General features: G+C 28.1%; 1 protein-coding gene across 4 annotated transcripts in view; it reads right to left on the bottom strand.

The window, feature by feature from the left end:
- LOC105250690 overlaps positions 1 to 27,565 on the bottom strand; it is a 56,017-nt gene extending 28,452 nt beyond the window's left edge. The window contains exons 1-3 of one of the 4 annotated variants that reach the window (XM_011256906.3): positions 27,384 to 27,565; positions 26,022 to 26,176; positions 1,117 to 1,176 (exon numbers count right to left, since the gene is read on the bottom strand). In XM_011256906.3, the coding sequence (XP_011255208.1) occupies positions 1,117 to 1,176; positions 26,022 to 26,100 (139 nt within the window). In that variant the 5' untranslated portion in view covers positions 26,101 to 26,176; positions 27,384 to 27,565. Of the gene's footprint in view, positions 1 to 1,116; positions 1,177 to 7,453; positions 7,661 to 26,021; positions 26,177 to 27,383 lie in introns of those variants that run through there. The other 3 variants (XM_011256907.3, XM_011256908.2, XM_011256909.3) reach the window with 3 other exon arrangements.

Genomic DNA, 27,565 nt, shown 5'->3' with positions numbered 1-27,565 from the left:
AATCCTTTATTTATTTTTTGAGATTAGACAGGCATTCGCGCTCATGTATTCTCAGAAAAAATTACTGTCTCGTACGAGTACTAATTAATCATTCACTGTCGCGAGTGAATGACAGATCTTCTCGAGATACATCTGCATTCGTTGCGAAAACAATGATCCAAATATATCCTTAATAATGTGTCAAAACTTGGATATAATATATATGTATATTCGAATATAAACCAATAAATCATACATTACAATTAGTAATCAATGGGCGTGATTAAATTGGCGATAGTCGCGTGTTCCATCAATCGAGTGCATCAATAATGTGTGTTATTAATCTAAAATTAATCTAGTCGCTCACGTGGAAAATTAACCAGTCGACCCTGGACCAAATTCTCAACAAATATTTATACAAATTTCCAATTCGTGCGCAGTCTTTTGTTTTTTACACATTTTCTGTCTTTAACATATCTTTATGATTAGAAAAATTAAACTGCGAATGGAAAATAAATTATTAATACATGGATGACGTGAGCAATTTGTGATTAAATGCGAACTAGATCATTGAGAATTTGTCAAATAGTTTTCAATTATGTATTTCAACACTTATGGATTTTTTAAGTCTGAATTTAAAACTTGAAGTTGATAAATTCAAATCGTACTTATAAATTTTTGCAAAATTCCAAATTGCAAATATACCAAATTGTAGCTATAATATGTCAAAATAAAACTTTAACAAATTTTGACGTGATTGAAACAATTTGATGAAATCGAAATCGTACTCGGTGTAAAAAAAACTACGGGAAATGATTAATCCTATATTTTTTTTTCTTGAATAATTGATAATTTATGATCTCCCGATTAAATTTTTATCAGTTACAAATTATATTAAAATCGTGCAGAAATTATAGCTACGTATTTATATATAATTCATGGCCTTAAAATAAGACCAAAGTAATAGAGGATCAATTAAGAAAGAAATAAAATTTACCATCAACAACTCTCCCTCGCGTAAAATTAACGACTCTCATAAAGTTCTTTTAAAATTTATCTGTTCTGAATTCGTGCGAAAAAACGAAAGATTGAAAAAAACAAAGAAAAACAGAATTTTTTATAAAGAAACTCACTCACCGGTGTCGTTTTCGTGCCCTTGGGGCCCGTCTCCCACATCCTCGGTGGCTGTAGAGAGTGCTGCAACAGAGATAAGGAAAGAGCAAAATAAGATCAGTAAGTGACTACCTACCATTTTATATTAGGGGACATTGAAGGCAGGGACACGGAACGAGAAGGGGAGGGGGTGCGATTATTAATGCGAGTCGCATCGTAAAGTTATGTGCCCTTGAGACAATCGCGATGACTTCCACGTTGACGGACATTGACGGGCATTAAACTATAAACTATAGCCAGAGTCTCTCGCGACAATTAACTCTTTGTCAGAGTTATTTATGCGATGTGATCTTTGACTGGACCCTGAGTAAATGACTGAATGAAACGAAATTAAGCTTATTTGCCTACTTGATTATCACAATTTCGGTGTAATAGAGTTACACAGCATCTGTCACACATAAGCGCGAATGAGAAAAAATTATTCTTTAAAAAAATCACATATACACACACGGAGTTTACAAACATACATTTAAAAACATACAATTATTATTATACACTTATCTAATAAATCAAAATCTGTTATGTTATCGAATTTGATCTGGCATCTCTTCAGCCTTTTTTACGAAAGATAAAATATATATTTCGATCATACTTTCTAATAGAATCCTATCCTTATTAGTAATAAAGGATACAGCACTGAGATAGCTACTATTATTTATTATTAAAGAGACTTAAATATTATTTTATTTCATTAAATGAATTTTTTGGAAAAGATTTCTCAAATAATTCTTATTTTAATTAGCCGAAATCAACTTCTGAATCATTGCCGGAACTTGGCACGATTACACCTATTATGGACTGCGTTTGATTGCGCATTATATTTTAATTCACGTGCGCATAATTGTCATGAACGTGATGCGTCAGTAAATCGCACGTTACTTGCGTTAATTAGCGAATAAACTTCTAGTACTTCTTAACTGCGGATACGATACCCGACATGTGACTGTTTGTGAAACAGCGATATAAAACAGCATATAAAATATATTTATTATAAGATATTATAAAATATTGTATATTATAATTAAGTCAATAGTTATCCGTTTCTATGAATTATCAATTGTGCGTGTAAATATACGCAAATTTTTCGCGAATGTGATCGAACTCAGCAGTGTTCTTGAATCAAAATATGGCGACCAGTTCAAGGATCATCTCGATTGTGACGATGAGATGTCCTCAATGAATTGAGGCGTGAGCCATGCGTTTTCTCAAGGTGAGCTTCTCTTTATTGCCTGCATCCGAACAATCCGTAATTTGTGTAGTAATCAGTTCGAATGGATCGACCACACTTGTTTTTTTCTCTTTCATTTGCATTCCTCCTCAAACGGTTCGTTTTGAAGAATATTTTAGTAGAATTTTTACGATGAATAATTAATACATATGCAAGTGAACCTTTATATTAGTGGACATAAGTCTCACGTTTTCCAATGCTTTAAATAAGATTCACTTCAGTGCTTTCAGTGCGAAATAAAGTCTACAATAATTCAGTTCCATATGATAATTATAGGTTCGAATAATTATAGGCTTTGTTTTAAACTGAAAGCATTCTGTGATATGAAATAGATCTCGCTTTGCAAATAGTTGCAAATTCATGTAAAAACATAATTATAATTTTATCAGTTTTTATTTTTTATTAAAGAATACTTAAAGAACTAAATTTTTATTTGTTAATAATTTTTAATATGAACAATAAATGACAGCTAAAATTGTTTGAAAGTCACTTATTGTTGGAATCATGTCTTGATAACATAAAAATCAAGATATAATTAGCGAAAGAAGTCATAATAATGTAAAGTTTTTTTATAAATTTTAAAAGTTTTTTTTATAAATTTAATTTTTAATTTCATGGATTAATATATATTTCAATCAAATATACCAAATTTCTTTGAATCCTTAAACAAGAAAGTACAGGTAAAAAAATTTTTTTATTTTTGACGGTCTTATAATATATTGAGACCCATCAAAATGGGTAAAGGATAGTTCGAATAGTTTTTTTGTCATAAATAGAAGCAAACAATCGCTTATGGAGTGAGGTAATATTGTACCTTGAACTTTTAAATCCTTTCGGCATCGTTATTACCTGTAGATTTTTTTTCGTAAAAAAACGCACGTCCTGACCAATATGAGTCGAGTATTTGCTGATAATGTGCATGTATAATTCTGTGCTTATATTCCTTCTTCGAAAATTGCGAATTCTACCTCTTTTTTTTTCTTTTTATTTGTTTTAATTTTTTTCTTCGAAAAAATATTTTCTTTCCTATTACGTATGGTTGTCTAATCAATACTCATAAATACTAATCACTGATCACATTGAATTAATGATAGAGATCCAGGAACTTCGCACGTGCAAACATTATCGAATTGCGTGTGCCGGATTTCTATAGGAATTCAGAATAATGTGTCGATTACGTGACAACGATGTGAAATGTTTCCCTTGCATTCCAATGGAAATGTTGTCAAGAGCCACATTATAAAATAATATTTAATATAAATATGTAAACATAATCGCAATAGTATATCGAAGTATATCGTAATGATATTAGAATATTTTAGTTCTATCCATTTTTTTATCCTTGGATAAAATATAGTAAATAATAAAGTATTTGATAACTTATACATTATATGAGTCAATATTGGAGCTACATTAAAATTCATCGAATAATCAGGCTAAACAAATTACAATAATTGAGGATTAATTTACTGGCCCTTGAACTTTTTAATCGCTCGACATTCTGAAGCTATTGATGCCTCAAATCTTATTAGCATACTGGAAATCGGCACGAGCTGTCTACGATTTATTTAAACAAGTCTCGTGCGTTAGTAATTTCGAAAGGATGTTGCAATTCAGACATGTTATTCAGCGGATCCATTGCATTTGGAAATCCATGCAGGGTCGCACACAAAAAAGTAATTTTTGTTTCATTTTTATCATTTGATGGTAGTGTTGTGAATTGACAGTGAAACATTAATTTTATTGTGACAGGAAAAAAAAATGGTATGTCTTGTAATATTACGCGATATTAATTTTTTATTTGTCTAATAAATTTTTTATTTGTCTAAATAATGAGCATAGACAACTCCACGCATTTAAATACATTGAAACTTAATTTTTAAATTAAAATATATCGGTTTTTAGAGAGGATTTTTTAGAGAAGGATCGATTTTTTAGAGAATTTTTAAAGAGGATTTAAAAAAAGATTATTTATATTTTTATTTATAGTATATAAAATATATCATTATATAAGATTATATGCATATAATATAATATACGTATATATAAAATTATATAATATATATAAAATAAATACAATAAAAATTGTTAGATATATAAACACAAATACAATACATGAAATTGTGTAATACTTTCCATTTGATTTATAATGAGATTTCAAATTTCTGTTTCCGCAGTCGTGTAAAAAATTTTTGCGTGCGTCCCTGAATGTCGAGATTATTCGCGTTTTTGAATGGAGCTGTAAGTGATGCTGCAAGCGAGTACGAAAGATGGTGAGAGGCGATCTCGGGATTATAGAAAGTCTTCAAAACGATTTTTAGCATGCGCATCATCTCGCATCATTGGAATAAAGTGGAGCGAATTAATATTGGCTTCTGAAGCTAGAGAAATAACTTTTTTGAGAATTTATTAAGAATATATCTTGTGTGGGTATGTGTGAAATGAAAATGTCACGGCTTTATAAATATAAAGGAATATTGAGAGAAATATATTCAAGCATATTATTATTTAAATATGTAAATAATTCAATATTTAACATCAATTTCAAATTGAATTGTTTTAGTATCTAAATATTTAATTATTCAACTGTCAAAATATTATATAATATGCAAACATCAAATATTTATATAAATATCTAAATGTGCAGATATTTAGAGATATGTAATTATTTAAGTATTTTCCGAAAAATTTATACGTTAGATAAATATAATTTGTACATTAAATAAATATAATTAAATAAATTTTCAAATATAAAGAGTTTCAAGTATGTTCTCTTATGACAATATTTGAGTATTTAAATATTCGTCCATCACGTGTTTCTTCCTGATCGTTTACTATTCGGGCTGCATACTTGGATGCCAAGTATCATCGTTCATTGCGAAGATACCACACATGCGAAATAACGCGAGAGACAAGGAATGAACAAAAAGAGAGATGGAAAAGGTAAAATACCAAGTGAACAGCAGGAAGTCAATGAAAATAACGTGATTATAGTCGACTTTCATTTGCATATGTCATAATATAATTGGTTACCTGCAACACGATTAGCGCATTTATAATTCGAATATTGCAAGTAATAGTTTCTGATCTTTGGAACGAAACGCAATGAAAAAACGCAAAAAAATTCTAAAAAATATGCTGCAATGATCAATATTAAACATTTTTTTATTTTCAATATTACAAAACTATCGCGAAGTAGAGAATCACTTGATAAAGTTAATTTTTAAATTAAAATTTTATTAAATTGAAGTTGACTTTAAATGAATTTTTTAATGTAATACATTTATTTCTTTGGAAAGTATATACTCTTTTCGCCAACAAAATAAAAAATATATATTATAATTTTCTATTTTACATTCTTTCATTAATAAAATAAAAAAGTTCAAAATTGATCTTGATTGATGAATAGAACACGTTCCTTCGATTTAATGCCATTTAATTTTTTTCTTTTAAAGTTAAAAAATATGACATAAACCAGAGTCACATCGAGAAATATAAGGCAATGGATTATGGCAGCATATGTCACAATAAATCTAGAAATAATAAAATTATATGACTCAACGTGATTCGAAAAAAGATTACAATGTTATATCTTGCATATTATATCATATATGCATACACGTACGTGCATATGTATATAATGCACATTTATGTAAATTAATATTCTTTTTGTTAGTTATACTTTACATATAGAAATATTAGGATAAAATAATAAAAAAATTAATTAATTACAAAATATTTCATGGTTTAATTAAACATTTTACGACATAAAATATGATAGAATATTTCGCAAATATTAGATTTTTGAAAGTTTATCTTTATATTTTTTTATAAATAGAATAATAAGATGAAATTAAAGAAATTAAATTATTGTTTATTAAAGAAGATATGAAATTGTATTGTACACTATGTATTGTACACCTTTTTTAATATTATGTATATCATATACGGGTTCGATGTTGTAATTATATAAGGATAAAGTCATCGATCGATTCTATTAATTAATTTATAAAAAATTTTAAAAATTTAGAAAATTTTAATAAAAGAGTGTGAGTACCACCACTTATCATCAAATATTTCATATTTCATGTTTTATCTCTTAGAAATATTTTATATTTTATATATCTTGCATTGCGTAGATATACGAATCGATAGATGTAAATGTCAAGTCAGAAAAAAATCAAATATTGATATCATCTTCCTGATATGTGACGGCTGTTTATAAAATGAAAATTACATTCTAGAAAATGTAGATAGACTATATCGAAAGCAAAGAGTGATGAGGTCAATTACAGTTAACAAGATAATATCGTGATTATTCAATTGAGAATCCCTATTGACAGTACACGCACGTGCATTCATTGTCGATATTGTGCAAGCGTGGCATTCGAAAGGGCGCACAACGGGTCGTTGCATTCACAGAATTCCACACTGCTCTATAATTAGGCTAATTATAAGCTGACGTTTTCAAGCCTGAATACCGGAACAGAACGATTCGTACATTGCACTGTCTAAGCTTTCTCTATAAATTGGTTTTCTTTCCGTTTGTTTGTAATTGCAACTACTCCAGTTTGAAAAACATAAAATGTAATAGTTATAGGAATAAATTATAATAATTTATGGAAATTAATATTTATAGAATTATATATGAAAGAATTTTATTTTAATTAGGGAGAATAGAAATTAAATATCAAAGTTGTTTATTAATTTTTAATGTAATTTTGATAAATTGAGTTAAAAAACTAATCTTCATTTATTTAATAATAATAATAATTGTAATTTTCATGTATTTATATATATATTCGATGAAGATTTTAGTTTTTACGCTATTAATAATTTTAATTATTTATTAATAGTATAATATAATTAACGCACTGATTAATTACAATTATTTAATTTTGACTAATATAGCAAAGCAAAACATGTGACTTTTGATACATTGAACACAGGATACAGGAAGAAAATAAATAACAAAAGAAATGCAGGCGGTTGCAAAAGTACATCCGAGAAAGTGTTTTCTTGCCGTTATTCCGCACACGCATCGCGTCGCATCGCGACGCGGAATCTACGTACCGACTTCAGCATGTTGCACAGAGAACTCCAACATGGTCCACTGAAGATTATCGGCAACCAATGACAATGCTGACGATTATTATTCTTATAGCGATACTGGGAGGATCTCGAAAAGCCGCTCCGATCAATCGATCCTTAATTATTCGCGCACTTTCAGGCACTCGAGGATCCAATACGAAAATATTATGATGTGGGTTTCAAGTAAATCTTAGCAGATATTAAGTGTGAATATATATTAATTTATTTATAAAGATTTTATAGAAATAATGGGAAAATAACAACGTGCGTTTGGAAAAATATCTTTATGAGTTTATGGAAATTTAATTAAAAATGTAAAGATATTGAAATAAAAATTTCTCCAGTTTGTAATTATTTATTTTCTCAAATTTATACTTATGTCGGAAAAATTTCAGAACTCAAAAATACCAAGGAAATATCAAGATTTAACAATTGTAAAAGAAATTTAAGGATTTGAGGAATTGACGATTCCACAAGGAACATAAGCATCTGGAGAACTAACGAAAGGATCTAAGAAAAAAAAAAAAAACAAAATCAGAAAGAGGAAGAGAGTTCGTCGATGTAACAACGAATCAAGGAATTAAAAAGAATTAACACTTTCAAGGAAAATTTTCCCGTTCAGTTTCGTAATTCTAGTCAATTATAACGTCACTTTCTATACAATTAAAGAGTTACTTCTTCCTTAAAGTGTAATCTTCCGTCGAAGCACTAAAGTCAAAGTACTATAAAAAATATGAAAAATCGCAATTTCGTTAATGAAGCCTCAATCGACAGATTGCCGTAATCGCACCTGTCAAATAGGTCCAATCGCGAGTTCCGACTTGCGTCGACACTCCGGATGATAAGATTGCAGTGACGGATCACACTTTTTTTCGCTCAATTTCGCTCGTCGCGCGCGCGCGCGATTTGATACACCGAAATGGCGACGGCCGAATCTCTGACATACGGAAGAAGAATAGCTCAAACACGACGACAAGAGGACACGCTCCAGTAGAAAGCGTTCGAGACGCACTAATACGCTCCAACATCGCGACGCTGTGCAAAGCCGAGCCGATCCCACGAGCGTCATTGCGCGATACGCGCCCTGAAGTAACGGGGCGAGCCAATTGTACATGTGTGCGTGTGTGTATGTGTGTGTATAATGTGTGTAAAGAGTGCAATGTAAAGAAGAGAGAGGCGGGGAGAAAGAAAGAAAGAGAAAGGCTGAGTTACAAGAGAGGAGGAGGAACGGATAGACTTTTCACCTTCGACGACCATAAGTGACCGAATGGAGTAAAGTGAGAGAAAAGACTTCAAGATAGGACATTTAGCGAGGAGTTAATGGAAATTGATGGTTTATTTTCATCAATGCGGAATTGCAGGAGGAGAGACAGAGAGAGAAAGAAAGATTTATTCCGTTAAAGAATTCGCGTACATGTTTCTATCCCGTTATGAAAGTGAATTATTTCAGATGCTTTTTGACTAACAATAATTTACAACGACGCATGGAAAGTAACAGCTGTGTTATTATGTAAATATATATAGAATGTCTCAAGCTTATTGAGGACGAATTTTCAAATATTGAAAGATAAATTAAAAGAGATGTCAGTTGTTTCAATATCGTATCGAATTACTCAATGATGATTAATAATGGCACTCAAAATGATAAGACTAGAAGGGGTAGCACAATCTTGCGTGAATACAATATGAAAGAAATGTCAAAGTTTTATATAAAATTTATTATATTAATTTATATATATATAAAATTAAGCGTGGAAAATTCCGAGAATACATAGGCGTTTGGAAATTACTCAATAGGAATGTAAGAGAATGTTGTTTATTCAAATTCTATCTGCATGATTAATTTAATCAGCGATAAAGACTTGAAAACAACGTGTTGTTACCACCCGCGAAGGATAATTCTTATTTGCGTGTTTTCCAGCAATAATTGCCTTACAGTATTCGTTTCAATTAATTGTCCACATTCCTCAATGATTATGAATCAATTTATTTCACATTAAGGACAATTAAAAATTTAGAATAAAAGTCTTTTTCGAAAGATTATTTTAAAAAATCATCAAATATCTGAAATACACATACACATAGTTTTTTTATAAAAATTCTTTAAAACATTTTAAGAATTGAATAAAGATTTTTAAGAATGTCTTTATGGGTATTCAAAAATTTTACAAATGTCTTTTTAATGTTTACCTTTTTAATATCACATATAATTTAGAATATTCATAAAAGTATTTCTAAATCTTTCAAAAAAAAATTATAGAAAATTTTAGTAGATATGTATCTCTCTAAAAGAATATAAAAATTATCTATAAAATTTAAAAGGGACACTTAAAAATTAAAAAATAACAAAAAATTTAATAATTTAGAAATGATAAAATTATTAATAAATAATTAAAATAAATAAATAAAAGAGATAAAAGAAATAACATTAATAATTGTAAATAGGTAATCTCTAAGAATTTTAATAAAATTCTTTTATAAATATTCAAAAATGTTTCAGAATGATTAAAGAAATTCTTGGAAAAAGTTTAATAATATCAGAAATTTTGCGATTGCAATGTCATATAATAATTGTATATCTGTCGCATTATTGTCGAATAATTCTGTTTATCTACACGATCGACGATCAATTATTCTACCGGATGCGAACTCGTATCGGTGACATATTAATTCTATTTGAGTGACAAGCATAACGTTTGTAATTGAGGCATGATGAATGCCAAGTGGAAGCAGGAAGGAAAGTCGACAGGCTCGTCGTTGTGGCTAATCGGAATAATAAGCGATCATTTTCTATTGCCAAAGAACATCAGTCGATTCCGGATTATGATGACATCAGATCATCGATGAAGGACGATGCGTATTGTTTAAATATGTGTTCTTATCTTAATCTCGAATATGTAGTAGCATCACAAGATATCTTCCTCATTTTTCTTTCTTTTCATATAGATATAGGATGTCACGCTAAATCGTTAGACTTTTCGACCGCGTGTTTTTCAAAGTGAAGATATTTAAGTCAGTACATTGACAGTTGAAAAACACTGATGCTCGTGAGATACACAAAGAGTAAACTTCTATCGTTCTTAAAGTATTATGTACATCTTTAGTAATAAATGCAAAATTCGTTTTCAGCAGCAGAACTACTTTTGATCTTTACTTCTTTTGATCTTTACTTCTTTTCTCCTCAGTTAAGGAATAATCAATCTTCGGTTGAAGAGGATCTAAAGTTGGAACTATTATGCTATTATGCTTTTTTTCATCTTTATGATACTCTTTATGAATTTACAATAAAAATTATAGTTAAATAAACTATTAATATAGTCATGCTTGTTTTTTAATTATCTTTTTACTTATTATCTTTTAGTAAAGCAAATGTTAAGAGAGCATAGTTATATTTACAGAAATGTGATTGCGTTGTTTACATAAAAGTGATTATTTTATTTCTCTTTTTATTGATATTTCTTCTTTTATTGATTTTCTTTTATTAATATTTTACTACATAAATATTTAAAATTATTATATAATTTATAATTATTTATTATGTATTATATATAATTAATATAACACACATTACAAGTAATAATTATAAAAATAGGAATCTCAATGGAAATTATTTTACTATGCAACTATAATTGGGAATACCGGACATTTTTCTCTTAGTATAATTATTTCAGAGAATTACATTCCACGCGCAAGAATGTAATGCATGCATTGTCATATACTACATATACATATTCAAAATGTAATATAACCATCGTGCATTATTGTAATGGCAAAAACTGATGAGTTCGAAATCAACTTGAATTTATTTTCTCAAGTTAAGCGAAGGCTTGATTGCTCAAGCTGTTTTCTTATTGAAGATTAAAGAATTCCAATATGAAAGAATAAAGTCTGAGTACACATGTACAACACAATTTTCTTCATTTAACTCAAGCGGATATCTATTTATTCAGTCAACAGAACTCAAACCAGTCAGATAGAAAATAATTTCTTTATTTTCCTGCGGTTCTAGCTTAATTTGTAAAGCGCAAAAATATTTGAAATAAATATGAACAAATTCACAGTCAGTGCAAAATATAAAAATTCATTGTTGAAATTATGATGTACATATATTAAAAAGATACACATATGCAACACGAAAGATAATGATAAGAAATGTTATTTTGTGGTGTATAAAGAATCGTCATTTCATACGTAAAACTATTTCATAATTTCCTCAGTATAATTTTTTTTCCATAGAGTTCTGTATTTGCTTCGAGTTTTTTTTTTTCAGATGATTTAAACTCATTTTGAAATTTATATTGCCTTTAAAATTATTTTTCATAATCTAAATTTATTAAAAATCTTTAATCATTTTAATTTTGATCATTATTAATGTAATAATGAGCACATTAAAAAATTTTCACATCGAGATTCAAAATTCTTTTTTCCATTTTCAAAATCTATTCAAAATTTCTAATTTTTAAATTTCTAAATTTTGAAATTCCTATAAACATCGACAAACTCTCAAGATTCTACATATATTCTACGTACTTATCAAATACTATCTTATAAGTTCGACCGATTATTAAGCAGGTCTTATCAACGCTTGCACGTGACATGATATGTGCGTATAAGTAATCATCTAGCTGCCCGATGTATATGTATAGAATGCCACATACGTGTTCTCTGCTTTATGTACCCTAAGGCGCTCCTCGGTGACGACGTAAGCCATATTTGTACTTGTGATAATGGCGACCTCGGGAAGGCCTCGTCGTCGACCTCTTCTCCGATCTCTTGATCTCGGATCTCGGATCCCTCACGTGCCTCGCAACTGTCTGATCTCTTCAAAGAATTATTCTCTCAACTATTCGACGACTATGTTTGATTCACTCTTGGTATATCAATGACAGTCATTTTGATTCAGCGATGCGCGTCATTATTGATCATAGCACAATGCAGAAAGAATGCAAAATTGATTTTTACTTTATAATAATCACTTTATAGTTTTATTATTTGAGGATATTGCAATTTATTGCTCTTTGCTCGGCAGCTCTATTAGCATATTGATTTCTTAAATATTTGATATTTTAATATTTGGACTTCTCTTTCGAATTCTAGGAGCTTGGAGACATAAAGAAAAATACTCATTTTCAGTGTCTCTAATGGAGGCATAAAAAAAGCGATTGCGTAAATAAAGCTGAAACGTACGTGCGTTGGAATACATTTAGTATATCAGTAGTATATAGATTTATATACTAGTATATAGATTAGCGCATATTAAACAATTCTTTGAAACTCGTGTGTTAGATCATAGCGCTGAACGGAACATAAAATGGTAAATTTTTGTGCGATAAAATAAAATTACAGAAATTTAACTTACAACTTTTTTCGTACGCGCAAAAATGAGAAGAATAAATTCAAGTGATACTTATCAAACTGAGGAAATTCATTTATCGGAATGCGCCGTTTATAATTGACATTAATAATTTAGTTATAAAAGAAGATCAATTAAGAGATTTGTTATCGCGAGCGATATCGCGATATTTCATATGGAGGATGAATTAATTGCACTAACTCTATTCATTTTGCTGCCATCTTCGCGATTTGTGGAAATCACTCTCGAGGCTTGCAAACTGCGATAATAAAACAAAACGCACGTAAGTCAAACATAATTCGTAGGTATGTTGCTGCCAATCAGTACACGCGAGTGATAACGCGCGAGCAAAGCCAACGAGAGATAAGGTATCGCGCGAGTTAGACTAAAAATCGAATAGACGTCAAGCGAGATATACACACGGAATACAATACAAAACAAACAATTTTAAAATGACAACCGAACAAAGTGTTCGACCGAAAAATTCCGCTTTAATTTCGACTATTACGGAAATTTTTACACACGACAGTCTACGTTATAAATTTCTTTTCCATTCTTCAAGAAATAAGTACGATACAAACATAATGACGAATGTTGAAGTAATAAAATATACATATAGGATATTCCAATTTCGTATCAATCAGTTGATAATAAATTTAATCGATTAATCCGAAAGTATAAATAGTTTATAAGGTTCTCTTTATAAAGTTGTATACAATTTTGTCTTATTATAACAAAAAGGTGCATGTTTTCTCTATTAAATTTTATTTTTTACCTTCCAAAAACTGATTTATAATTATTTCTGGTGACTTATCGAGATAAAGGCGAAATGAACGATAAAAAGAAAAAATAAAAGCAAATGATTTTCAACATCAAAACTTTTAAAATCACATTCCATAAGATTATATTTTTTTCTAATGATTTTGATAAAAGATTATTGTATTTATACTTTTATTACACCTTTAAGCCTGTTATAAAATTTTTATCTTATAAACATTAATAAACTTCAAGTTGTGATAATATTTTTTCAAACATTGCTCTCTTGTGTGAATTCCATTTTTTTAACTTGTAACGTAGAATAAAATATAAAAATTCAATCAAGCTCATTTCAAATGTACAAATCTTGATTCTAGCAATGATTTATTTGTCTGCACGCATATGTATCAATAATTTTAAATCGATTAATCGATCGCTCTCAGTCAAAGTAATTTGTGGAGACAATTTCTGACATGAGAATGAAATCTCATTTTTCTGAGAATAAATATATAAAAGTAAACATTCTGTAGTAGCTTATCACTGGTGTCGTTGTTGCTCACGAACCAAATTGTTTGCTTGTACTTGTATAATTTATATCGAAATCTCTATCAGTAGATACGACATCTAGAAGACATGCTATTGTCCAAATGAATTGTAATTCTTATCTTTGTCGGGAAAAAACAGAAAATTCCGTTACGATGATGTGCTTAATATATAAATCTCTTAACTATAATTAATATTGTTTTCCAAATTATGATTCTAATTTAAAGAAATAGAGAAAATATAGAAAATAATTTTCCGTGTAAAAGAAAAATCTGTTTTACTGATCTAAGATGGATTCCGTCGACATAAAAACTATGACATGTTTACAATATATCAAATATTTGCAAGGCTCATAAATATATTCAGACACTGACATGTTTATTGCAAGATAATTTAATTTTTTTTATAGAGAAATGTATAGTATCTTTTTACAAAATGTTATTTTTTTAGAAAAATGATGTTAGAATAATTTCATATTTACAAATATTTTAGTACAATTGAACAAATTAAAAAAAAAAGAATAAAGTATAATTTAAACCAAAAATATATAAAAATGATATAAACAAAAATCATACATTTTATTTATATAAAATAGTATTGTCCAAGAACGACACATATAATATGCCAATTTTCTTAATTACCAACTATTGCTATCCTCTCATTCACGAGCTATCGTTTATCTATTACTTCCCCGCGAGCGCTTCCATCTCATAGCAGGGAGCTACAAGGTTAAACGCAGGACGATAACGCAATAGAGAGAGGGGGATAATAACGTGAGGTAGGGGTCTCTATCACGGACAATGTTGAAATACAAGTAAGCAATATAAGTCTCTTAAACTGACATATTTTTATTTCTCAGTTTAAATGCAGTATGTAATCAATAAATTAATATAAACTTATCATTTATTATTAGTTAATCAGAATCAGAAATCCTTAATTTATGCATTCATTATTCGTTTATACGCCATAGCTTTCATATCAAACTATTCAAGAGTCCTGCGTAATCTTCTTTACATAAATAACTGTAAATATTTTTTAATAGAATTTTTTATTTTACATACTTGTATATTTTCAAATCTATTTTATTTTTAATTTTTTCGTTTCTCTTTCTCTTCTTGATTAATGAAAAGTTTGACAAAAACATCGACATCAATTACATACATATATATTATGGTTTTTATATGCTTTTATTTACATTTCTCGATATCTAAATTTCATTTATAATTCATCTATCAAAATTCGTCATGTCATTTTTAATACATATATGAAAAAGCTGTTATTATATTATTTGAAATCAAAGTCTGGCTTTTTTTGCTTTTTTAATTTCTATGTGTCATTTTATATATTAGAGAGTTTAAAATGATTTCTTTTGTTTTGAAATAATAGATATATAAAATATTCAGAAATAAAATAAAAAAGTAAGAATAGAGTATGGAAAAGAAGAAGAAAGAAAATGAGAAAAGGAAAAGTGAAGGAGAGAGAGAAAAAGAAGAAAAAGAAAGAGAGAGAGAGAGAGAAAAGAAGAGCGTTAATTAAATTTTCAATTAATTAACTCGCATCATGAAAAAATATTTCCGTATTTTTGGTATTGATAAAATCAATATAAAAAAAAGTAAAATGTGTTTAATGTAAAATGTAAAATGTTCTTAAATGATTTTATTGTATCAACAAGATTTAAAATATCCCAAGAATGAATTATGTGTGCACATAATAAACACAGACATCTCTCTATCTATCTCTATTATTTCCTTTTATCTTTCCTCATCATTTTATTTTTTCTCTTTTTTTCTGTTTTGCTAATTAGTAAAAAATTATTTTTATTTACTGTTTGGTCATTTATCGATCATTTCAACAACATTCCAGCCAGATAAATTATTTTTGAATCAAAACTCACACAATCAATCACTTAAAATAGTACTCATGATTATTTATCGAATCTCAATATAGGAATTTTTATTGTCGAAAATGAAATTATAGAATTTAATAGCGAATATATAAAATAAAATGTCTCGTTTTCTTTTTTTTTTTATAAAAGTTGAAGATATAACAAAAATAATAAAATAATAAAATCAATAACAATAATAAACATTTATGACTAAAGTACGTCAGAGATCAGTGAGATACAATTAAAATGATATGGAATGAAACATATACACGTTATCAGAAATCTCGAATGATATTCTTTCGCTTATGAATGTGTATGTATGTATGTATGTGTATAAATACTTTGTTTGAACAGATGCCAAGAGATATTTTCAGAGAATGCGTAATTTAGGAGTCGAATATATAGTTGTGAGAGACGTCTCTAATTATATTTCCAAATGTAAACAAAATGCAATGAGGAAACACAGATCTAAAAATTCAGCATTAAAGATTGATTGCTTCCTTGAACAATAAATTATTCCGATCTTGTTTGGACACACTTTCTTTTTCTCTGTCTCTCTCTTTCTATTTTTCTCTGTAAAAATATTTCTCTAAAGCAAATTAAATAAATATAAAAATTAAAATTCCACTGCAATTAATTAACTTATGGCCGTTTCTACCAACGTCGTTTAACTTTAATCTTAGCTTAACTCATTCTTTGTCTCCTTCTAACTGTTCCTTTAGAAAGAGACAAAGAATGAGTTAAGCTAAGATTAGAGTTAAGCGGCGTTGGTAGAAACGATCATTAATTGTATTGATTGATTAATCAAGCACTTTTTTCGAAACGATAAATAACTCCAATTTTTTTAATCGATTTTTCGAGCTATCTCAATTTTTTTGGAATAATATAATTTCTCTAAAATAATATATTTTTTGCATAAAAATAAATAATTATTTTTAAAACCAATTATTTTTTGACATAAATAATTATTTTTAAAACCAATTATTTTTTGACATAAAATACACGCGAAATAGGATTTATTTTACTAGATTTTAAATTAATAGATTAAATTAAATGCTTTGTTAGATTAATTAACTTTAATTAAATTTTTCTCATAGTAATTAATATAGTAATTAATGTAGTAATTAATATTGTATATTTTTATCCTTCTGACAGTGTATTTTATGTGATTATATATTTTTCTTTATAATAAAATATAGTATTTGAAATTTAAATTAATATTTATGTGCTGAAGTATTATAAATTATATCATATATGTGTGCATCTGTGTGAGTAAAGAATACATTTTGTGCGATTTTACGACATTAAATTTTCGAGTAAAATCTTCTTTTATTTAATTAATTTAATTGTTCGATTTTTGATTGAGAAATAAATCTTAATAAGTACATCTTTTTTGAAAAATAATTTTCTTTTCCTCGAGTTCATTAATTTATTTTCGTCGTATTTCTCCCAGCGTGTCATGTAAGATTGATTCAAAATAATATCTTGCTGATAATCTGATATTAACCGATGGATCGCTTTGTTTTTGTGATTTTTATGTTTCATATTGTTCATAATTTACAATAAAAAACCGCGGGGAAGAACCATAATACATGAATCGAATTGGATCACAATCCGCTTAAAACGTGGTATGAAAGATAATCGTTTCAACCTGCATTTAATATATCGTTGCCGTCTCGTCTCGTCTTATTGTTAGCAACGTCAAGGTGAGACAGCTTGTGAAGGTTTGAAAATGCATTTGACGAAGGAATACAGCATTGTATGCTTAATTGCGCGTGATTAATACTACCATTAGCCGATATTAAATACTTTTTGTGCTAATTTATGCATATGTAATTCAACCGTAACCAGTTTTCCTTTTTAAGATAATCGGCAATAATCGCTACGTGTCTTCCATCCACCTGATCATGATTAAGAATATATTATACATCGATTATGCCAAAGCATTATTCTAATCTTTATCTTAAATTGAGGTGAATAAACATATAAAAAATGAAATTTTATATTATTTAGATTTTTATATTAGATTAAGCTTTATCTCGTGATCTTCTGAAATAAATATGCACATAAACATCAAGTCATACCTTTGATCTTAACATACTTTGACTATATTATTTGTCTGTATAATGATTTTTTTATTAGAGTACTTCTTGAAATCTGCTTTTGATCATTTTTCTTTGTTTCCTATGGATCGTTATATCAAGAATGAAATAATCTAAGTTTTATTTAATTAATCAAATAGATGGAAAAATATGAGATATAAATTGCCAAAAAAATAAATTTGTTTCCTATATTGTTGTATATATAAAAGAGTTAAATCACAAATTTTCTGGAATCGAAATCGATTGTTACATCGTTGTCAAAGTAAGTGCTACACTTCAATTGATAGCCCTGAGGAAACCCAATCGGTGTAGCCGATACACGCCATTGTCCAAGGATCTTTTTCACTTAAATGCTCAATGAGAAACTCGTTCGATGCGGAAGACGCGAAGGCCTTCCAGGCCCACTTTTTTTGTTGATGTTGAACCATGCGAACCAGACTCATGTCAGTTTCCATTCACGACAAACCAGTCCCGATATTCGGCCATTTGTGCTAGTTCCATTTACACGACAAATCAGCGCAACGGTGAGCGGAAGTTAGATTCTTAATTATCGCGAATAAGTTCGTAAACAGTGCTTATTGTATGAATAGAAAAAAATATTATTAGATTAAATTATTATTAGATTTTAAGATAAAATTATTATTAGATTTTACGATCTTTATTTCCTTGAATCTTTGAATTCTGGAGTTTAGAAAACTAATAAAATATCTATGCATTTAAAAATCTTAGATTCTAAAACTCTAGAATTTTGTAACTTAAAATTTCTAAATTGTAAAATATAGGTCGTTGAACTTTTAAACGTTATTCATGGAATTAGTTCTTTATAAATTCCAAGAATTTTTTTAAAAATTTTCAAATCTTTCATTTTCTTTGATATAAGATATTTGTATAAAATTTTTGTATAGGATATTTTTTTATATGTATAAGATATTTCAAACTAGTAATATACAATCAAGAAGAAAATAATTTTATATTGCATAAAAAAATAGTAAAATGAAAGAAAACGAAAAATTGAAAGAAAAAAATAGTTTACGCTTGAAAACTTAAAAATGCAAATATGCTAGAAATGTCTATATAAATTTTAATAAAATCATTTTCTTCTCGTAAACTTTATTTTTATTTCTATAATAAATTTTTTATCGTAATTATAATACAAATTTTTTTAACAAAATTACCTCTATCTAATTTTTATAAATATATCTCACATAAATCTCATTTCCGTTAATTAATGTTACATTTTATATAAATATAACTCTATAAATTAAACTCTGAAAAAAAAGAAAATTTGACTATTCAATATGACCTCATACTTTTTGTGATTAGATTATTAAATAAATCTATCTACGTCAAAAATCATGAGTATAAGCACGAATTAATATACTCTTTAAGAGACAGCTAATGACTCTATTCGGATACGGATGCACGCCGAATAGTATTTAATACGTGACTCGCATTTATCGTTGTGAACGACCGTCAACGTTTTTGAACTGACGATCAGAGTATACTCTGTAGACGACCTTCCACGCATAATTGCGCTCGGCATCCTTGTGTGGGCGCGTTAATCCGCGTATTCCGCCGCGGATGCTGATGCACTCGCAACATCTTGACGCATTTGAAAAGTTTGCTGTGGAAGTTTTGCGACCAATGGATCAAATGTGTGTGTGAGAAAATTAGTAATAAAAAAAATAATAAAAGAAGAATTAATATCTATTTTTTAGAAACAATTTTGAAAAGAGGTTCTTCTACATTAATATGATTTTTTATTTCTTCCTCCTTTCTCTTTTCTTTCGCAATTGTTATTCTCATAAACTTTATAGACGTAGATGCATAATGAGATATCAGAATATTTTCTACAAACAGATTTTCTATTTAATTTCATTCGATTCTATCGATTTTCTATCTAATTCCATTCAGATTTTTTATATTTCAAGAGTTTCAATTAAAGATACGCTCGTTAAAATTGTTTTCCATATTTGATATAAAAACAAGATGAAAACTTTATATTAAGAAATATTGAAAACAGATCTTACGTAATACGTATTTTATATGTATTATTTTTCATGTATAGTTTCATATGTATATACGTATACGATCGTATATGTTTTTGCGTTTCTTGAAAAAAAATAGTGAAATTTTTCTTATCGCATGCTTAGAATAAATTCTTAATATAGACGAAAATTTTTTCATCCACACATACGCATGATATACACGCACGCGCGCACGCATATGGCTTTCTAAGTGCTAATCAACTGTCATCACGCTACATCCTGCCGAGCTGCATATTTTTCGATACCTCGTATAATTTGTTATTTGACGAGTCGTCCGGTTTTCATACGGGCCGACGATAAGCGCCGCGGTGAGCATGAATATGGATGCAGAGAATTCGCGATGGCGGCCGATCGATTACCTAACACAAACAGCAGGATGGCTTTTCTTCGAGATGATACGTAATATAACGGAGAGACGTAATCGGCCTCGGATCGCATCACGGCACGTTCTCATACACCGGAACACGATGATTTTCATGGAAATATCTGCGCACATGTGCGTCGCAAATACGAAATTTGTCTGATTTAGAAGAGTAATTAATTACGATTGCGCATGTAGGTGCAATGTTTTATATATTTATGCTTTTATGTATAATTTTATTTTATTATTATATTCTTACTTCTTATTTTTCATATTATTGTTATTATATTGTTGCGATTTATTTTATTAAAATAATAATAAAAGTTACATACAGTTTTATGTATCTTATTATTTTAAATCTGATTTTAAATCACATGTGTATGTAATTTAATAACAGATTTAAAATAGTAAGGTGCATAAAAGTTTTTTATTTGATATTTACTGCACATGTATATGTGCGTGTGAATGGCAGACGCGTTTATATACTTTCAAATCAATTTACGTGAGAAAATTTCAATAAATCATGATTCTTTTATAATTAGTCAGTTAGTGATTACTTTAATGATGTATTAATTAACACATGCGTTATGATTCATTTTTTGTACGTTTATATTCGATTTATATTCGTAAAAATTAAAATATCGATACATTCGATGTCGGTATTTAAATACCATATATAGGCTGATTTGTAAGAATTTTCGGCGATTCATGCATTGCAATAATAATCAGAGTTCATAAAAATATGATTCATAAAAAAAATTCCGAAGACATTTTTACATGAATTTCATAACAGAAGTTATCGATGATCCTCAAGTCTCTGGACTTTGAGACAAGATGAGATGATGCGTGAGTGTGCTCTGTGCGTAGTTCGTTGCTCTTAGGATTCATGATCCTGTAAGGATGACATCACGGTCATTTATTCGGCGAATTATGTTTCCATTAATGAGCATGATGCTAAAGGTCCGTCTCACGTAATCGTCGATTACAAACATTGTTAAGCGTAAACGAATGAGTCAGTTGTTATTATCTTCATTGCAATTTCAGTGTCTTCCTGTTGTGCTGCATCTTGAAGATTATTTACTAATTTTGACTAATGTCCAGAAATCTAGCTATTTATGATAAGATGATTAAGAACGTAGAAAAATATCTTAATATAAAAATATTTCACCATGTAAAAATAGCGTCAAAAAATTTTGCAAGCGTACGATGATCAATTTGCCTATTAATTTTTTCAATTTTTTATTAAATTCTTACGACTTATTAAATCTTTAAGATTAATGTGTTAACGGCAGAATATTCTGGCAATCTATAATTTTCTATTCATTAAGAATATAAATGGTTTTTTCAAATTTTTCATTAAACTCTTATTAAATAAACTCTTAAAATTAAACTATAATTGTAATAATTACTTTAAGACATAAACATTTCAAAAATTCTTAATAAAACACATTTAGTAATTTCTTAACTGCAAAGAACTAAATTGAAATTGAATTTAAAGATTTTTCAAAAAATTTTGGAAAATAATAAGCAAAAAAGGTCTCGGAAATTTAAAAAAATAAAATAATACATTATTTTTGTTTATTGTTCGGATTATTAGTTTGATAAATAATAAATTTAAAATTGTACTACTTTTTGTTTTTATGTTATTAATTAAAAGTAAAAGAAGTTATAAAAAAATTTTATTATATAAAGATGTTTCTTTTAAATAAGATTTCATGTGCTTTTTATATAGCTACTAATTGCTTGAACAATTATAAATAATTTTTAAACTGTTATAAAGAATTATAGATAAAAACGAAAAAAATATTCCGGTATATCTCATTAGTTATCTAAATTTTTTTATGTCATATTAATATGACATATTGATATTTGTGACATATTAATTTTTTTATCGTACAATATATTACATATGTATATTAATATATATATATATATATATATATATATATATATATATGCATATATGTATATATAGACGTGCATCCATGTAGATGTATGTGTGTGCATGTAGTGTGTGTTTTACAACATTAATCTATTTTATAAAATCATGTAAATATTTTGTGATATTATTTATTAAAATATTTAATTTTTGTAAATAATCATTTGTATGTAAAACATTTATCATAAACAAAATCATAAACAATTAACAAAAAATCACGAAAAACTTATTCGAATGTAATGGCTCCTGTGATAGTAGCTTGCACATTTGAAAAATTAACAATTTTTTGTGTTGGGAATTTTTCTCTTTGCATATGAATAATTATTTTTTATGTTAAAAGATTTTATAAAAGATTAACAATATAGCGTATATTCTAATTTTTATATCGGTTTATAATATTTACGTTTTAAAATAATTTAAATCTCTGTAAAAAACAAGTTTTTTATCTTTCGTAAACATCATATATCTCCTTAATGATTTGCAATAAGATAAAAGTGTGCATTCTTTTATATTTATATTCATTTTTTTATTCGTCAACAGCTCTTAGAACCTCAAGAATATTGAATGTATAATGAATGTATAATAATTTAAGATCTCTTCTTGACTGGCAAAATAAAAATATCTCCGCATTCGAAAAGTATCAAGACGTAATAAAAGGAGTAGAGAAAAAATGAATTTAATTTTTCTAATACCCTAATATAATTATTCTAATATTCTGTAATATTTATATTTTTTTAAAAATATAATATATTCAAAAATTTGATCACAGTTTTATCTTTAAAAAGGCTATACACACGAGAATGATAGAAGATGTAAGAAATTAAGAATTCGTATGTTCAACGAGAACAAAACATGTTTCCGCATCCGACGAAGAGATAAGAGAAAAGCGCGTGGATTTGATTTATTTATTACGCCACAAAGTCAAACACGTGACACATTTGCACGTGGTGACAATGTTACTTCCTCGTCAGGTAATTCCAAAGTGGAAACGGCATCGATAGTGTCCGCTGGAAATTGCGGAACGTGCTACGAAGCATAACAACCTTGAACTTGGAGCCGTGGAGAACCGCAGAAAATTTCATTAACCACAACGATGACGCCATTTCGCTTCCGATTACCGAAATTTATACAACCTAGATATATTTTACGAATGACGTATTCAATTCTTATTCAAAACTCGTTGGTCTTTGAAACAGCGGCAACCTTTAATATTTTCTGTAGCTCGGAACATTATGTTATAATGTAATAAAAAATCTATCGAATGCATTATTTAAAAATAAATGAAAATTATTTTATATATAAGATAATTTATCTCTTTTTTCATACGTATCAAAAATTTTCCAAAATTTGTGAAAGAGAGAGAGAGAGAGAGAGAACTCAATATATATATATATATATATATATATATATATATATATATATTCTTTTTTTTTTTTTTTAAATTATGATAAACAAAAAAAATTGAAAAAAATATAATGAAATCTTTAAAATATATATATTTATAACTTTTAGAATCTCTGGAAATTCGAGAACACGAATTAAATTATGTTTTATTGTTTGTATGCATATTGTGGTTTAAAAAATATACAAATATTTACGTCTCGCACATTTTTAAATTCGTAAAGGTAATATGCTTCAATGTCGAGGAGTAAGAGTTATTTCATGTTTTCATATAGACTGATGATAAGGAATGTAAAAGCATAGTTAAAATAAAGATCGTTATATAGCTAATTGCTTATTATCATCATGTCGATAATGTAATTGTTCAGTTATCACCCCTTCTCTTGTATATTTCTCCCGTATTAGATTAGATTAAAAATTTATGCTTCGTCATGCGAAGACGAATGTTTTTTAACTTCATTTTTTAGTGGATATTATAAACATTAGTTTAATCATATGAGCAAAATTATAAACATTTTTCTCATAAACAAAGGAGAAAGAATATAATTAATAATAAAAAAAATAATAAACAAATATTTAATTCCTGCGAGAAAAATCAACGCAAAATTATCGATGAATCTCAACTAGCAAACAATCACAGGCGTCAGTAGTACATTATATTATATAATGCTGACGATATAATTACACTGATTTATTTACATACATAAAGCCTATTAAATTATGCTGAGTAATAGTATCTGTTCACCAGATCGAATAATAAAATCGATATCTAGATCGAATAAACGTCTCTAGATATTTTTAGAAAACTTATTAATTATTTACAATAGAGTATATATGTAATACTGCATTATCTAAGAATTAACGTTTTACATTAAACGTCTTGCCAGATTATTCGTCGCATTTGATATTTACAATAAAATATCTTATCTTTTGTTTAAAAAAAGTTTTTAAAAAACTAGATTTTTTTATAAAAATATTAAAAAGTATTATTTCTTTAAATATTAAGAAAAATTATTCTGAGAAATTAATTCACAAAAGTTTACGAAACGTAACTGATGCCATGTGTCGTTCTTTTTAAAAAGAAATTTTAAATTTAAATTCTAACTGCCGAAAATAGAGTTCAGACGAGTCATATGATAGCGAAATTTAATCTCGTGGTGTGTTTCATTTACTGATCTCATCTGTTGCATGCGAATGAGTCCCGTAAATGACGTGTGGATATTTATTTGCCATCCAAATTAGTAGCAGCAAAACGCGCGCACAAACTCGCGTAATTTCATGTACAAACGAGCCAATCGACTTGATTTAGCAAGCGTATTATTAGCCAAATAAACGTGTATCTTTTAACGCATGCGATTAGTCGAAGTTTCCCTCTCTTGTAGTTTTTTTGAAATTTAACACAATATGTAGATTTCAAAGTATACACGAAAAGTTCTTCCGTTTTTATCTACGTATTCTCTTACTCTTGTGTCACACAATGCTATAAAGAATTATGTAAAAACAGTCAGAAAAATAAATAATAATATTATATATACATATATAATATATTAAACCTTATATTTAATAATTATATATGTAGATAATATAATTAATTTATAATATAATTAATTTGATTATATAATAATTTAATGTATATAATAATAACTTTTCAATCCATGCATTGCAATAATTATATCGATTACGAGTATGGCGAGTACGAAAATATTGCAAGTACAATTAATAGATCGCACAATCGTGGAAGTCATTCGAATGATAGCTCTCACACAAGAACACTTGTTATATATAAACTCGAAATCCTTATGTTTTACTTTAGACAGCACCGCTTTTTACGTCATGAAATGTCGCTTACGTAAGTAAGTAATAATCGCCTCTATATATTCTCGATACGAACGGATATTATGTGTGTCTCTAGTCTTATTCGAAGATAAAGATTTGAACATTGATCGCGCATAATCAAATATTCAGATGTAGATACAAATCGATGGTATTGCTATTTACGATTGCAACTGACGCGTATCGATAAAGACTCTTTATTTGTGCGACATAGTTTTGCCAAAATACAATTTGAGAGATTGTTTATTACTAAGTACCTTTCTATTCATTTCTTTTGTAAAAAGATAGCGTTTATCAAATAAAATAAAAAATTTGAAGAAAAAACTTACCGATACCCTCGACAAGATAACGATCCTTGGCATCCATATTCGTAAGCTCGGTGACACTCACAACTATTCTGACGCTCATCGTCCTGTCTGCTCTTGTCAAGTCCCACGAAGCGTCGCGACGTCAGGCATCCGGCGTCCTTCGCCGTTGTGCTCACCTGATTGGCAAATATAACGTTGCTTTTTATGACACTTAGATTTACACGTTGATTTACTTTAGCGAGTATGATGTAAAAAAACTATTAATTTTTCTAACATTAGCGATACTTTTTAGTCATGAAATGCAGTTCCAATTCCAACGTAATCTTTTCTAATTAAAAATGTACCTGATATGTACATTATAGAGAGATACCGGAGAATTTTTGGCCTAATAATTTATAAGAAGAGAAAAAAAGTCGAAAAGATAGAGTAATATCCCTTTTATGATTTTGTTTTCAAGAAATAAGAAGAAAATCGAAGAATAATAAAATATCTTTATACTTTTTTAAACTTAGATAATTTAACATTCTCACACATCAAACTCATCTTGAAATATATATAATAGACATTAATAAAGAGAAAAAAATATTACCTTTAAAAAAATATTAAATTTAATAAAATAATCTAAATTACTGGATAAATAACGTAAAATATCAAGATTTTTATTTTTACATTATATTTGTATAGTTGTGTTAAATTTAAAAAAACAAAGATATTTCCAATTATTCAATTTTTAAAATAACGCCTCGCATAATATTTTTCATAATTTATTATTATTTTATTTTTGCATGTAGAATTATTTACTTTCCGTTTTGTTTCTGTTAATTACGAAAGAAGAACTTTATAATGTTTTGCAATATATGATTTTTCGATTTGACGGAAATTCGACTTAAATCTAGACTTGAAGCAAAAAAATCTGCAGTAAATAATGATTCCAAATCTTTTTTCATAAAATATCTTTGTAAATTATCTTAAAAATAAAAATCTTTAATTAAATATCGAAATCTACCTGGATTAAGCGACGATTTTATCGCAGAAATAAAACTGTTCGATACAATTTATCAATCCGAAATCCTTTTGTTCTACAAATACAAAAATGTCTTTTATGTCAGGAAAAAAACACTCGAGAACTAATCCGCGAGTATTGATAATACGCGTCCGCGTTGAAAGTCGCGACGAATCTGCGAGCAAACTTAAAAGGACTCGTGATTTAGGACACTTGAAACAAAAATAACAATAGTGTGAACAAATTCCATTCGAAATTTTAGAAGTACGTTCTCACGCTTAATTTCCGCGACCCCTTCGTCAAAGGTCCCTCAAATACGAACAAAAAAAATTCCTCAAAGAAAGGTGCCTGATAATATCTAGACAGGAAAAGACACTTACGACGTTCTCCGCAGGCAAGGTCCAAGTCGCCTTCGAGCTTAGATTTCTTCGAGATTGTCTGATAATATCTCTTTTCAGCTTTACTTCTTCCGACTATGCGTAAAGATATCTTCTTAATTTAACTTGATTTCCATAAAAATTCAAGAATCAGTGTTTTGAATCGAGTAGAAAATTAAAAGCGG

The sequence above is a fragment of the Camponotus floridanus genome, unplaced genomic scaffold (genome assembly GCF_003227725.1).
Source record: "Camponotus floridanus strain SB8 unplaced genomic scaffold, Cflo_v7.5 scaffold107, whole genome shotgun sequence".
Taxonomy (NCBI): domain Eukaryota; kingdom Metazoa; phylum Arthropoda; class Insecta; order Hymenoptera; family Formicidae; genus Camponotus; species Camponotus floridanus.
Note: the sequence above shows the minus strand (reverse complement) of the source record. Positions and strands in the feature narration are given on the sequence as shown.